At 40.5% G+C, this 14,824-nt stretch overlaps 2 protein-coding genes across 3 annotated transcripts; both read left to right on the top strand.

Annotated features, from left to right (window-relative positions):
• The first annotated feature begins 734 nt into the window (after positions 1-734).
• LOC311265273 (forkhead box protein P1-like) lies at positions 735-12,331 on the top strand. Of its 2 annotated transcripts, none has more exons than XM_084366753.1 (16): positions 735-775; positions 1,018-1,158; positions 5,134-5,277; positions 5,382-5,468; positions 6,527-6,647; positions 6,953-7,058; positions 7,150-7,257; positions 7,593-7,680; positions 8,079-8,156; positions 8,261-8,456; positions 8,594-8,670; positions 8,801-8,902; positions 8,999-9,126; positions 10,951-11,005; positions 11,198-11,361; positions 11,475-12,331. In XM_084366753.1, exons 1-16 carry the CDS (start codon positions 764-766, stop codon positions 11,635-11,637), a joined length of 1,770 nt encoding a protein of 589 aa, XP_084222879.1. In that variant the 5' UTR covers positions 735-763; the 3' UTR covers positions 11,638-12,331. The 2 variants fall into 2 exon arrangements, with proteins under 2 accessions (XP_084222879.1, XP_084222878.1); XM_084366752.1 differs by having other exon boundaries at positions 736-775; positions 5,379-5,468.
• A 1,611-nt stretch (positions 12,332-13,942) lies between these two features.
• On the top strand, positions 13,943-14,637 carry mdfic2 (MyoD family inhibitor domain containing 2). The gene is made up of 2 exons (XM_084367039.1): positions 13,943-14,217; positions 14,324-14,637. The coding sequence occupies exons 1-2, from the start codon at positions 14,010-14,012 to the stop codon at positions 14,584-14,586; spliced, it is 471 nt and encodes a 156-aa protein (XP_084223165.1). The 5' UTR covers positions 13,943-14,009; the 3' UTR covers positions 14,587-14,637.
• The last annotated feature ends 187 nt before the right edge of the window (positions 14,638-14,824 follow it).

Genomic DNA, 14,824 nt, shown 5'->3' on the forward strand with positions numbered 1-14,824 from the left:
TCATCTCGGCAGTGCCCAGGAGGTGAGCTGGCATTCGTCCAGCTACCAGTCCACACTATGTAACTCGGTCTGCCCTGGACTTGAACTGACCACCCTGCGGTTTACAAGCCAAGCCCCGAGCCAAGATTGATTTCGGGCCCTACAGACTGAGCTACAGACTTGTCGATTGAGACATGGCTGCAGATAGGCCTGAGTAGTTAGTAGTCATCTTTTAGTCATTTTAAAATGCAGGAAATGCTTTGTCTTTAGTTTATTTGAACCTGTTGGTACAGTTTTGGTTGTGAGTTTATATGAGTGTGTATAGTCTCATCAGATCATCTGTGAGATATTGTCTGAATGTCGATGACAACTGGTTGATTAAGAGATTGACTTCAGTATGTCAATTTAATAGTTGGGTATCCCTGAAAATAATGACGTTATCCTCGAGGCTATGTGGTCTGTTTCATTTGAGACTTTCTGTGTAGGTTTCCATCTGTCCTCCGCAGCCCACATTATTTGTTTGCCTACTTTATTTACCTTTGTTTATGCTGCTTAGCGTTTGACTCAAACACTCCCAAGCTGTATACATAAAAGCCTACTTGTGCATTGTACTACCTGCCACAGCCGTTTATCGCACCACCTGGTTAATGGTAAATTGTTCCAAAAGGAAGATGTGTTTGCACATAAACACGGACCCGGGGCCCCTGTGTTTACAGTAGTCATGGCAGCGCTCGGTTATTCAACAAATAGACCTAGCATGTTCCTGTCTCACTTGTAGAAGAGAATGTTTGTCTTGGTGGGTAGAGCTATAACTTTCGAGCTCTTAACTTTTAGTGCTGCTTCTTTGACATAGTGAATGAGTACATAATTGGTCATTTCAGAGTTTATATTGTAAAGTTTTTCATGGAGAACGGACCTCATATCACCCTGTGACGTAAACGCCTAGTCAAACACATTCAGAGAAGTGGTATTCTGTTTGTCTGCTCCCTGTTTCTGCTGTATCCAGTTGTTTTCATTTCTACTCATTTCCTTTTTCAGGTCAGTAAAGTCCAGATGCATGAGTCTGGGTCAGAACCAACAAGCCTCACCATTCCAGCAAGTCAGACAGAGAACGGGAATACTACTGAGAATGAAAGTCGACTGAGGAGCAGCCAGACTCCCCCTCCAGAGGCACCCAGGGTCAGTCACTCCCAGCTGCGTCCGTACAAAACATCAGCAAAAGTCTTTAAAACCACTTTACAAATGTTGAAATATATGTAGTGCTGGGGTCTTTGCTATTGCCACAACGATATGACAATAATGACACTGTACATATGAAGAGCTGAAATGGATTTGTACTTCTACAGAAAATTAGGCTACAGCTATTTTGGAAGTTGGTTAGTCGTTGGAGTTGTCCTTCTATCTAAAATTTCCTACATTGCCAGGTAATTCTTAACAGTTTGCATAATCAGGATTTTGGACAGCTCAGTTGTGGCACAAAACAAGCAATTTTAAAGCGGCTACAAGGAGTTTTTAACTGGGTGTGAAATAGTCTCAATTTAATACTGTTGTCTCTACATGACCTACATAAGCAAACAAGACCACCAGGGAGAAGATCGGCTATTTCTATGACACTATTCTTAATGCCTGTCCATGTGTCGGGAAACGCTACCACTTTTGTCCCCAGGTGCTGCCGAAATCAACCCAAAGAAATCACTTTGCCTTTTCTAATATTTGATGGACATTTTTTTAGGGCAAATAGATGAATCTCTGATTCTTAGTTAAGAATCGTTGGCTGGAGAACGCGTTCAGAAACGTTTTGCTTTTGCTGTCGAGTGCAGTCGTGTTACTCCGACAATAGCTTAGATCCATTTGCTACCAAAATGTGTTGCTGCTTTTACTTCACTTCACCGTGAATCACAATTACTTCTGCTAAATTTGAATTCATGTACAGCTGGTCTGGTATCCAAACATCCGTATTCATCCTGTTTTTTGGTCTGTTTTCATACACAAGGCAGATAGAGGAAAACTAGCAGACACAGGACAGACAGCATACTGCTATATGAGAATGTGGGTCACTTTTGTTTTTTTGTTTTGTTTTTTTTATAGATCTGAATGTATCCCTGAACCTCTCACTTTGACTGCCTTTCTCCAAACTGCAGTGATTTATATTTGTGCTGAAGGGGAGCGCAGGGATAGGGGGGCTGTACTGAGGTTCAGAAGAGGAGGGAGAGCACAGCTCCTGGTGGGCGGAGGGATCAGTGTTATATTGTTGGTTTTGTTTAGCTCACATCATTTAGGTAAATGAGGCTCTGTTAGCATTGTTGCTGAGCAGCATTTTTTGTCGGTGCACAGAGAGGCTTTTCAATGGATACTCAGACCAGGTTTGTCCAACTCTTTCTATATTTGTTTTGTGGGGTTATAAAAGCATGTTATTTTTAGTGAGGTTTTATAGTTAAAATGATGTCACATTTCTGTTTTTGTGTAATTTAGTATTTTTTAGATCTTATCTTATTAGTTTTTCAGTTGAGTTTATTACACAGTATGTGTGTTTTTTGCGAAAGCCACCCTTTCCCGGACAACACCCACTAGGGCATTTATTAAATCTCATAATGGAAGTCATATTGTGTTTGTTTTTCAGCAAGTTTTCAGCGTTCCTATTTGCTGTCAGTCATCTCAGAGTTCACAAGACCAGTCTTGCGGGAACAGATCTGTGTTTACACTCCGTTGCTCGCTGGTATGACTTTCAACAATAACAACAACAGAAGATGTTTGGACTTGCTGGCTACCATGGCAACAGGGATTAGGCAAAGGCTGTTGTTGTGTTGATGGTGTCCACAGAAAAATAGAGGGGCCAACTGGCTCTGTTTGTGGGACGGACCTGTTTTCATTGCTCTGGTGGCCACCTCTGCAGCGTTGAATTTCATAAGAAAGGACAAACTAGGAGGCAGTCATCTGTTATTGTTAGCCCAAAGCCTGTGTGAAATTCACTGACAGTTTGTTTACCCGATTCAAAACAGACTCTGCCTCGGAGAGAAATGTTTGTTTGTGGTTCAGACCTTAATTAAAATACGAATCTCAAGTTCTGTTTTCATAAACAGGCTCTGTATGCTTTTTTATTCATTATTTATATCTCTGTGCAATTTTGATTACTCTGTTTATGTTTACTGTAAACATCCCCCAAGCTCTGAGGCTTGACAGTGAGGGGGATGGTGTGGTAATTGCTGCATGCCTAGCAGAGGATGTTGTTGTTGTTTTTGTGGGGCTGGTTGTTGTTGTTTTGATGGAATTCTAATTCCCTTAAGCCACCCGATGTTGTTGTTGTTGTTGTGGGTGTTGTCAGGTTCATTTTAAGCTGAAATAGCAGTAGAGCTAAGTTCAGCCTGCTTTATTGACCATTGAGAATAATAAATAAGTAGCACTGCGAGTAGCTCTAAATAAGTAGTTAAGAAGTAGAGCAGCAACGATAAGTCAATTTATTAATTTATTAACTGACAGAAAAAAAGCAACATTTTTTTTTGATAGTTTAATGATGGTTTCAGTCTTTTCTAAGCCACAGTGTCAAACATCTGGTGGTTCCAGCTTCTCAAATGTGAGGATTTGATGCCTTCCTTTGTTAGACACGGTGGTAAACTGGAGATCTTTTGGGGTTTTAGGCCCACAAGAAGACAACAAGACATCTGGAGACATCATCATGGGCTGTGGGAAATTATAGCACGATACATATTTCATTACTTTCTGACATTTTATAGACAAAGCGAAAAGGATGTCAATGTTGATTCTAATTATATTCTAAATGGAAAATCTACTGAAATGAGATGTAAATTTCAATCATCCAATTCAAAGGCAGTACCAGCGTTCATCCTTTATTGATTTCTTTAAGAAGAGTGTTTACTCAGTGGGGATAAACTGAAGTGAACTGAGCTGATAAGAGTTGCCAGCTTGTGAAGATGGTTTACTCAGGTCTGAGAAATTGAACTTTGTTTCAAACTGGATTTCAATCTTTTGTTGTTTATTGCTGAATCATTAAGGGGTGGGATTTGTGTTGACCTCTGGAATCTTTTTGGTGACTATTATTTGAACTTGCCTCCAAAAAGCCACTAGGATAAATTTAAACTTTTTTAAAATACCATTATCTTTTTAAAGACGTTTTTGAAAATGTTCATGTGAGTTATCAGGGCATAAAACCAGCGATCTGTTGATCTTTACAAATTCAGATGCAAGTGTGATGGCATGGCTGTCAGTGTTGATATATATTTATATTTTTTGATATAAATCAAAAAAATATAAATTTAAAGGCCGAATTGAATTGTAGCATAGTGACACCCCTAAAAGTTATTGTTGACCATGTACTGGAGTCTACAATACACTCATGACTTTTGCATGAACAAAAAATCCTGTGAAACGTTAAGAAAAATCAGACTCATTGACACTGATATAACCTGATTACTGCAAAATTATGGAGCTTCTTTTTTATCATTTATTATTATATTATTATTATTTTCATTTCATTTTTATGTTTGTAATCAAAATATTTGATGCTTTACGCTGAAGGTGTTTTGTTTTTTACTTGCGTATAAGTAAAAAAAGAAGCTCTTCAGCACACAGCAGTTGGGTGAGAGAACCGACTTTGTGGTGAGAGAGCGTTTGATTATTTTTTTCTGAGTGCCTGTGTTTAAATTTCACAAATAACAGTCTGTTCAGCTGTGGAAACATATTTAGACGTGTTTATTTCAGTCTCAGTTTTAGCTGTACTTTGGATTTAATTATTTTGGATACAAGGATGAACCACTACAAGTAACGTCGGTTGTTTGTAATCCTGCCACACTGCAGTCACAGTGGGAGCTTTCTGTTCTGTAGTCCTCATCTGTGTACATGTGGTCTTGTTTAAATTGCTGTTTCATTATTAAACATGACCAAGAAATACAGTTATTACCACAGACGGTTGTTGTGTCTCGTAATCCTTCAGCCTGATTCAAGAGATACGCTTTCTTGTTTACATGTAAACACACTGATTGTCCAAATAGATTGAATAAGGCAGCTAACATGCTCTCACATCAGTTACAGCTTACAAATGTTACACAGATTATCCTGTATTTTCCTATTTTTTGTGGAATGGACTTGTTTTTTTTAACTGACCGTTCTGTTTTTGTGTTTTTTCTTCTGACACTGCAGGTTCCAGTGTCGTTGTCCATGATGACCCCACCAGCAGAGGCCCCACAGCAGCTGCAGCAGCAGCAGACGCCACAGCAGCAGATCCTCACTCCCCAGCAGCTCCAAGCCCTGCTCCAGCAGCAGAAAGCACTCATGTTACACCAGGTAGTATATCTTTAGAAACTTTTGACGGACAAGTGTTTGTCAAAGTCCACAAATCGAACACGATGCCTTTACGTTCTCAAATTTCATCAATTTTTCCACAGCAGCAAATTCAAGAGGTCTTCAAGAATCAGCAAGAGCAGCTAAATATACAGCTGCTGCAACAGAAGAATGCTGGGATTGTTAGTCAAGAGGTAACTTTTTATTTTACTATTCAACAAGGATAATCAGATACTGAATTAGGATGAGTTGGATTCAGTTCAATAGTACTTAATAGATGATAATAATTATTTTTAATCAGTTCCTCGTACCCAGGGCTCCAGACAACATTAACCATCCTGATGTTAAACAACCAAAAATCTAAATGTTGTTTCTTTAGTTTAGTTACAATTAGTTGTTAGCTCAAAATATTAGCATTTAAAGTACTTTTAGCTGCAAACTGTACTTGATGTACATTTACTTACGATAAATGTATTCTGTCACTTTAAACTGCAGTTGACTGTTTGACGCTTCATGTTTCTCTGAACAGAAACTCTCAGTCCTGTAACAGTAACAGATCCGGCTTACATAGACGGCATTTTTGAGCTAATTTGTAATGATTAAATTAAAGGCTGTTGGCCTGCAAGTTTTCCATGCCAGATGCCTTGCGATTATCCATTCAAGGTGCATCACATGTTACAAAAAAACCACATGTTGCTTGGTCCCAGTACCCTCACTTGTGGTCTCTTGCTCAAATGTGTGTCATGTTCGAAAAAAGCCAAAACACATTACAGTTAACTCACACACGGGCAGTTTGCATGTAATTGTGTGACTGCATTGATAGCATCAATCTTGGCTATCCAAGTGTGTTTTGAAATCCTCCCATCAGCTTGCAGTCTTAACATCGACCTAATGAAGGCAACTGATGAAAATCTGTAACACAAGTAGGCACTTGGAGGCACACACAAAGCAGACGGTTTGGTAATTTGATGTGCCCTGAGCAGAAACGTTTGATGATAAGATGTTGAATGGTCACTTTTTGCTCACAGTGTTGGACAAACAGAAGATATCATGATTAAAAATATGCAGCATCAGACTTGATTTGGTTCAATCTTTTTTTCCCCTTCTTTAAATAGCTAATGACACTAGCTGATTCCCTTACCCTTGTCGCCGAAGTGATTGATGGCACCCGACAATATTGTTGCCCACTGAGGCAGTATATGGAATGGGGAAGGTGTTTCCTGATGGATGTTGTGTTATCTCTCCGTCACAGCTGACAGCCCAGCAGATTGCCATCCAGCAGCAGCTCCTTCAGGTGCAGCAGCAGCATCTCCTCAACCTGCAGAGACAAGGCCTGCTGTCTGTCCTTCCCACCAGCCCTATTACAGCCCCCGGTATGAAAGTTTCAAAGTCCTTACTGCATTGCTGTTTAAAGACTTTTATCATTTAGCTAAAATACTTTTAGGTACAGTAGTTGGTGGTTTGTTGACCCATGATCATAAAGTTGAATCAACACCTCTCTGAAAAGTAGCAACAAAACTGAACATTAAAACCTACATGGCAGTAGCATTTATTGCAGGACTATTGTATTAGCTGGGTGTGACCTCATGACTTTTATCTAATTATTGGGTGACTTGTGCAAATTAAATAGCAGCTCACTATAACACAATTTATTCATAGTGTATATGTGTGATTTCAGGCTGTGAGAACGGTAGCATCCTGTCCACTGGCGGAGACACGAGAGAGTCTTCCACTCAACAATCTGCCACCAACGGTCATCAAAATCTCCTGAAGAGGAAAGAAAGGTGCGTTAGCAATTATATTATATGCTTGAGCATTACCAACATGTTGACTCTGGGATGTGTCATCGCTGACTGACTCTCGTACTTGTTGCAGTGGGTCACTGGATGAAAGCACACAGAATAGCCATCCCCTGTATGGAAATGGCATGTGTAAATGGCCTGGCTGTGAGACTGTCTTCGGGGACTTTCAGGCATTTCTCAAGTGAGTGGTGGAACTTTGAATTCCCTCTAAAGCTGGCGTAATGTTCATTCACATCTATCATGATGTGTAGCGGCACGGATAAAGTAAGAAATCTGTGTATTTATTTTAGGAGCTTTAAATGGCCCATTTGTAATAAGAGCTTACTGGCAGCATTAATCGAAAAACATTATTTCCTGTTATTTTACCAATTTGTATTTCCTGTTTTTGTGTTCTTTCTTAATGTTTTTCAAATTGGATTTTCTTTTTCATTTTTTGCTCTCTACCGCGACTCCCTGCCAGCACAGCACGTGGTTTCCAGAAAGCCTGTCATGACTCTGAATTTGTTTTTTCTGCAGACATTTGAACAGTGAACATATACTGGATGACAAGAGTACAGCACAGTGTCGTGTTCAGATGCAGGTGGTTCAGCAGCTGGAACTGCAGGTATGCATTTAATTTGTTTACTCATAATTAAGCCTTCTATATGTCTTTTTTTTCCCCGACCAAACAACAAAAAGGAACAACACATGTTTGATTTTTGAGAGTGGTTCACTTCTCCAAACTTAACTATTGCTTAGAAGAGTGAGGTGTTCAGTTCTTTTAAAGAAAAACAGCTGGTGAGAAAGAAAAAGGAGAAGTTTTCTAAAAACTGACAGTGAATGTCTGTTAAGTGTCAGCAGTGGTGGTGTTTTCGCACCGGGCCTGAAAAACAGGAGCGATGTCTTTAGATAATTACACTTTCCATGATGCCAGAAAAGAAATAATTCCCACATGAATGTCATTTAACACAAGCTGCGAATTCACAAACTCTCAACTTCTATTTCCATCTTCCGATCTAACAGCTGAAAAAGGACAAAGAACGGCTGCAGGCTATGATGGCTCACCTCAAGTCGTCTGAACCCAAACCCGCAGTGCAGCCTGTAAGTACCTGCTATGACTCTTTCCTTCAATTAAAATAAATATTGTTTTGCTTGTAGCTACTCTGACGTTTTCCTGACTTTAACTGCTTTGTTTTTTTTTTCAGGTCAATCTGTTGTCTAATGTATCCTTCTCCCAGGCAACATTGCCCAAAGGTCCTCCTCCTGTGAGCATGTCTCAGAGTGCTACGGCACCATCCACACCCCTGACGCCGCTCTCTGAATCCCCATCAGTCCTCACTCCCAATAGCATGTTCACTGGAACCCCTGTACGGAGGCGATATAGCCGCTCTGTGAGCCAAGGTAACATTCTGAAACATGCACTAAGATGCACTTAATATTTCACATTAGTTGTATTTTCTATAATTGGAAATGTGTCGTATGCGTTTCATGTTTGTTCTGTATATATATGTATATTTATTGTTATTGTCTTTCCGCAGATATAGTTGATAATAAGGAGTTCTACTTGAGCACAGAAGTTAGACCTCCATTTACATATGCTTCTCTCATAAGACAGGTAATGCGTGCATCGCTCATTTTACACAGCCACAGAAATATTAAAATGCTGTTAGAAATAAGTATAAGCAGATTCACATTTTTTATCATTTCATTTCCAGTATCTCTTACATGCTCTTGGTCTCTTTCAGGCGATATTTGAATCACCTCGCAATCAGCTGACATTAAATGAAATCTATAACTGGTTCACAAGAAACTTTGCGTATTTCAGGCGCAATGCAGCGACTTGGAAGGTATGAAGTCTTACTTTGAAAAAGGTCTTTAAATATTAATATATGAAGCAGTTTGTTACATTGACGTTCAATGTCCTGTTTTTTGTATTCTCCCAGAATGCCGTCAGACATAATCTCAGTCTCCATAAATGCTTTGTACGTTTGGAAAACGTAAAGGGAGCTGTGTGGACCGTAGATGAGATTGAGTTCCACAGAAGAAGGCCCCAGAAGACTGCTGGAAATGGGTAGGTGTACTGTGAACATAAAGCCAGACCACTGTTTGTTTCCATATATAACTAGAAGTCAGAGGAAGCCTGACATTTTTCACCTTCCAGCTCCACCTAATCAGCACACACAGTATTTACTGTAAGCAACTTTCTAAGGCAAAGTCAGAGTGTGCTGCAAATCAAATCTGACATGTTCACACAGGCAAATGGATGCCTCTGCGAACAAAGTGGAGGGCCACATCCGTTGTAGGTTACTAACCTTGATCCCTTCTGAACCACCACAGTCAGCAGGTGGTCAGATATGCCACTTGGTTTGTCATGTCTTGCCACGATGACTCAAACTCTTTACTTCTGTGTATTTAATTAAACAAACAGAGCTGGAAGCACAGTGTTTATGTTGGCAGTTGCTCATAGTGCCAGCAGTTTGAGGGCAGTAGACTGTTCACCAAGTCACGCCCCTCATAGTCACGGTTGCAACATCTGTCAAATTCCCCATTCTAGTACAGCACGTACGCAGTTTATAATAATAACTTTGGCATTTTACCTCTTGAAATCTGATTTTTTTATTTTTTAAACAATAGGTGTCTTATTTCAGGCAGAGGAAGACAAAAGCAGGCTTGTTATTTCTAATCAGCAGGCAATTTTGACGGCTGTTGCGGGCAGAATTTACCAGCTGTAGCTACAAAACTATTTAAGCTAGTGTTAGCTTCACAAGACGGTTAAAACACATTATCATGCAGATGTTATTTGAGCTTTTGTAAAATGGGAACCCTGTAAAATAGTTTTTAAATATGCACTTATTGGCTACATGCATTGTTTTGTAATAACAGACTAAAAGTCAACTTCTCCATCAGTTGATGATCCATGTCAAAGATATGGAAATAAAGAAACGGCATTCTTGTGCACTGTAGAGCTGCCCATGTTGCAGCAGATAAACAAACTGTTCAATTCATCCCTTGCACTAGTGATTCCCAAAGTGCGGGCCATGGCCCCCAGGTGGGCCTTGAAGGTACAGCAGCTAGGCCATTTTACATATTTACAATAAATGAATAAAATGTTTTTAATTTCCAGTTGTGTAATTAAGTTTGAAATTACCATACTGTATTTTTTTTTAATCAAATAATTACATTTTGAAAAAAGAAGGAAGGAATCAGAGTGGATAAAACAAGGTGGTTAAAACACATTACACGTTCATCCTTCATCTGACCTACTTTTATCTGGAGCCGTGTTGAAGTCCGTTTCCCATTCACACGTGCCATCTGCCGACCTCAACCTCACAGCTGGGTGGGATACAGGAAACACAACAGCAGGGCAATGTTATTTGATTGGGGAACAGACTTCAACACAACATCGGAACATTTATAGCATCAATGACAGGGAACTGAAACTGCATGTGTTGAAAAATATGCACGTTAACAAAATGTTTATTGTTTTTTGATTATAAATTATCACTTAGGGAAATACTTTGTCTAAGTCTCGTGTGTCGATTTAAAGTTTGGTCGGGCCCCAGAATATTTTCCAAATTCAAATTGGGCCGCGTCATTCTTAAGTTTCAATGGCTGCCTTCCTCTTTCCTTCTCTTCTATTTAGAGAAGCTTAAAAAGACAAAAGCCTCCAAACGCTCAGAAGACTTCAGATAGTATCACTCTAATCTGAGTACTTACTATAACAATGTATGAAGAAATCCAAAGCTTCACAGGCCCGTTGTGCCTGTTTATGGTTACTACGAACAGTCAATTGCAAGTGCACCCAATACTGTCTTTATTACGATGCTCATCTCAGGTCCTTTAAGTCTTTATACGAAATGAATGCTAACTTTTCGTTGCATCTCTGTACCCACAGATCTCTGCTGAAGAACTCACAGAACCGTCAGAGCTTAGCTGGGTCTGCTCTTCAGGTAAGAGACGCATCACATTTCAAGCTCTATTTTTATAAAGTTTTATAAATAAAGACTACGTATTTAACAGGAAGCCGGTTGCGGTGTTAACTATACTATATATTGCAGTAGTCTAAAAAAAGGTGGCGATTACATCTGCTATGTGTTGATGCTGTGTTATAAATATAAAAGCTGTGAATGTTTCTTTTTCAGGGTGGTTTTGACAGCAACAGCGCTCTCTTCAACCCCGCCTCTATGGGCAGCATCCCACTGCACTCCCTGCCTCATATCCTCCAGGAGCAGATGAACGGAGCCCTCGCTAATGGATCTGGATACCAAAGTGACAGCAGTGCAACACAGTCTCCTCCACAAGCTTTGTAAGTGTCAGCACCAGAGCTCCCTGATCTCTTTAGTACCTTTGACTCAGCTGTGATTTAATGTAATTATGCGATCACAAGCCCTGATTACAATCTGTCTGCGTGTTCACCAGCATTAAAGAAGAGCAGGAGGATGAGGAGATATGTGAAAATTATCCCTACGAATCTCCGGAGAGCACAGACGAGCACGGCCACAGCCCAGAGATGAACCAAGATGAAGACAACTGCAGCCCGGAGAGGCCCAACCTTCATTTGGATCGCGTGCCTTCTCTCTGACTGTGAGGTCCGAGTTCTCTGCTGCACCGCGGCCTCACTCACAGCCTGCGTGACTTTGTACTCCGAAAGTTTCCAAAAAACAACTGCTTCATCTACATAACCAAACACTCTCTTCTTGGGAAATCTTTATTTTCGTATTTATCAGCATTTCTTTTTTTGTTTTGTTGTTAATCTAGCTCTTGGTTCTTGCTGTACAGTAGAGTGAGATCACAAAATTTGTGAAACTGTTCATGATTTTTTTTTTCCTGTTTTATATATCTGTACACAAAAAGGACCAGGATGAGCAGAGAAGCCAAAGGAAAGGGAACATTGATAGTTAGCACTTCACAATGAGAAGTTCCCCCCGCTCTGAATAGCTACTTTACGATATGTTGGGGCCACACTACCTGATTTTATTTTAGTAGTCATGATGTATAAAACATTTTTAGAGGAATTAAAAAAAAAAAAAAGAAAACATGTTGCTTTTAAAATGAAAATGTTCACTGCCAACATGATCAGATATATTTGTATTTAAGGTATAATCGATTCATAAAAAGAATACGTAGCTTCTTTATACTCGTCGGTCTTTTTCACCCATTCCACGAAACATTGTCAAATTCGCTCTGACTGAGCTTTTAAGAGTAGATAACATAGATTTACCGTTATTGTAAACCAATGCATCTCTATGAATAATAAATTCCTCATGATAAATGTCTGCTGCTGTGTGTGTCTTTGATGTAGCGTTATGATTGCCTTGGTGGTGAGCCTTCATCATCTCACATGATGAAATTACGGCAGCCACACTTCTCTCAGCCATCGGTAATGACTTCTTAATGGAAGTTAAGGGAAGAAAGCAGAATGCTCCGAGTGACAGCACTCCCATTGCGGTATGTCCGTTTTTTAAACCTCAGAAAATTGCCTGTGTGCTGTCAGCAGATGTGGTAAAACAAGTGGTCGACAAAGTATTGTGGTGTCACAAATTGCGGTAAAATAATTCTATGCAAGTCCACTTGCTATATCCAGGTGTTTGATAAATGGCCTGGCTCGACTTCTCTATCGACATACTGCCATAATTGAATGGATCTTCCATGCATTATGCCAGCACGGATTTGTATCTGTGCTTCCTGAGTGGCGAGTATCGACCGATGTGGAGTGTACTCACAAATGTGGGTGTGTGTGTGGTGTGTGTGTGTGATGATGGGAGGTGCTCAAGCTCAGAGGGGTTCACAGCTGCAGATGCTACGGATTACACTGTCGGATATTTAACCAGTACAGACAGGTAATCTTAAAACTCAATTATTTGGCAGAATTCAGAGAGGAATGTGTGTTTAGTTGAGTTGCAGCCTCAGCGTCAGGGCACTTTGGGGAAACGTTTCCTGCATGATTCTTTAACTTCACATGAAAACAGGATGTTGCAATAATGAGTCATTGCTGTAACCTTCAGTCAAGTCAAGTTATTTATATTATTATTTAGAGGTGGGACCGATTTGATCGATATCCGTATCGGATATCGTACCAATACTAATGCACTGCACTTATCGGATATCAGGCAGATGGCACCAGTAGTCTGACTGATCTCTTCACTTTTAAAATCATGAGAGAAATCTACTGACTGCTTGGTTTGAATGCATTGCTGTGCACGCCACTTCTTCAGACTTTTCAAAACATTAAAAGATTTTTCATAGGAATCTGCTCTCCTACAATTGTTTGTACATGGAGCCTACAGTTCAAATAATTTGTTTTTTGCTTATTTATTCAGAGGTAATATTATAAAAGTAATATTCAAAATGAGATCTGGTAGTAATGGTGTGGACTGATGCATCTCTACTTATCATAATACCTTTATTCCAGCTGTGATGTGTCTCACTCCATGTGTATTGTCTCCATTTTGCTCTGCGTAAGATGACAACTCCTTTAAAGCTTCCTGTGAATAATGAGGACTCGATCGAGCTTGAGCAAAGAGGGGACCATGTGTCTGATGGTAGGTCGCCTTTGTTTACTCCGTGTCTGATTTCTCTAAATACTGCTCGGGTGGAGTTATTGTTAGTTAGGACTAGAATAGATGTCAGGGAGAGTGATTGATAGGCGCTGCATGCCAAATGTTGGTGGAAGAGTATATTTTCCTCCGGCCCGATTCAGTCCAGGAAACTAGATCCAAATAAAAGCCTGCAAATCAATAATCTCTCCTCGCTCAAGTTTTTTTTTTTTTTTGAGTGAGCCTCCTCCATTATACACTTCCAAGTCTCACCTGCTTGACATACAGCATGTTAATGGTGCTATGAATAATTAAAACTGCCTCACATAGAGGAGCAGAGGAACTGGCTGCTCAACAAGCCCTGTATCATCCTTTCAAAAAAAAAGGAAAGCCAGTGACGGGCAGTCCATCCAGGCAGATGATGGGCAGCAAGTCGGTCGGCGGGGTCCGCAGACTGAGCACCATCTCAGAACATGAAGCAGACAAGCTGGACACCGATGCAGGCTCCCATGATGCCCGGGCAGGCAGTGAATGGGGTGGATCCAGCTTCTCCATGTGTTCTGACAGGTTTAAGAACAGCAGCAGTTGCTTTTCCTCTGATGATTCATACCAGCCCAACACTGGAGGTATTGTTTCAACTCCTCTTAAGACAACAACAGTTTATGTATTTAGATTGAGAAACTTCAACCACTAATCCTCTCCTCTCCTCCTCTACCTCGTCACTGCCACCAGACGACTGCGCAGCACTCCTCCTCGCCTGCCTGCACTGCCGTTTCCACGAGTTAATGGTCCTGTTGCCAGATACATACGAGAGGGCCGTGAGCCGCTGCTTCCCCTCGTACAGATACATCAAGGCTTCCAGCGAGAGGGACCAGCAGGGAAAGGACTGCTGCAATTTCAAGCTCGACCTGGACTGTAACTGCTGCGGCTCCTGTCAGGACACAGGAGAACTCATAGAGCTGGCCATGGAGATATCGGAGGTGTGCTATCGCTGAGAACCTTGACCTCTGACCTGCCAACACAATCACAAACAGTGTGAATCCTGAATGCTCGACAAACAGCATGACTGTCTCATCATATGCACATATGTAATAAGTTGCCTGCACTACTGAGGGGTTGTTGTTTTTTCCACATGATCTTAAATAAATGATATTAAAGGAAGTAACTCCTGGAGCGTTTGGAGCTGGTTGTTATAATGTGTCAGGCTCCTCGTTTGCTGTAACAGACACAGTT

The sequence above is a fragment of the Pagrus pagrus genome, assembly GCF_965226575.1.
Source record: "Pagrus pagrus genome assembly, chromosome: 11".
Taxonomy (NCBI): Eukaryota; Metazoa; Chordata; class Actinopteri; order Spariformes; family Sparidae; genus Pagrus; species Pagrus pagrus.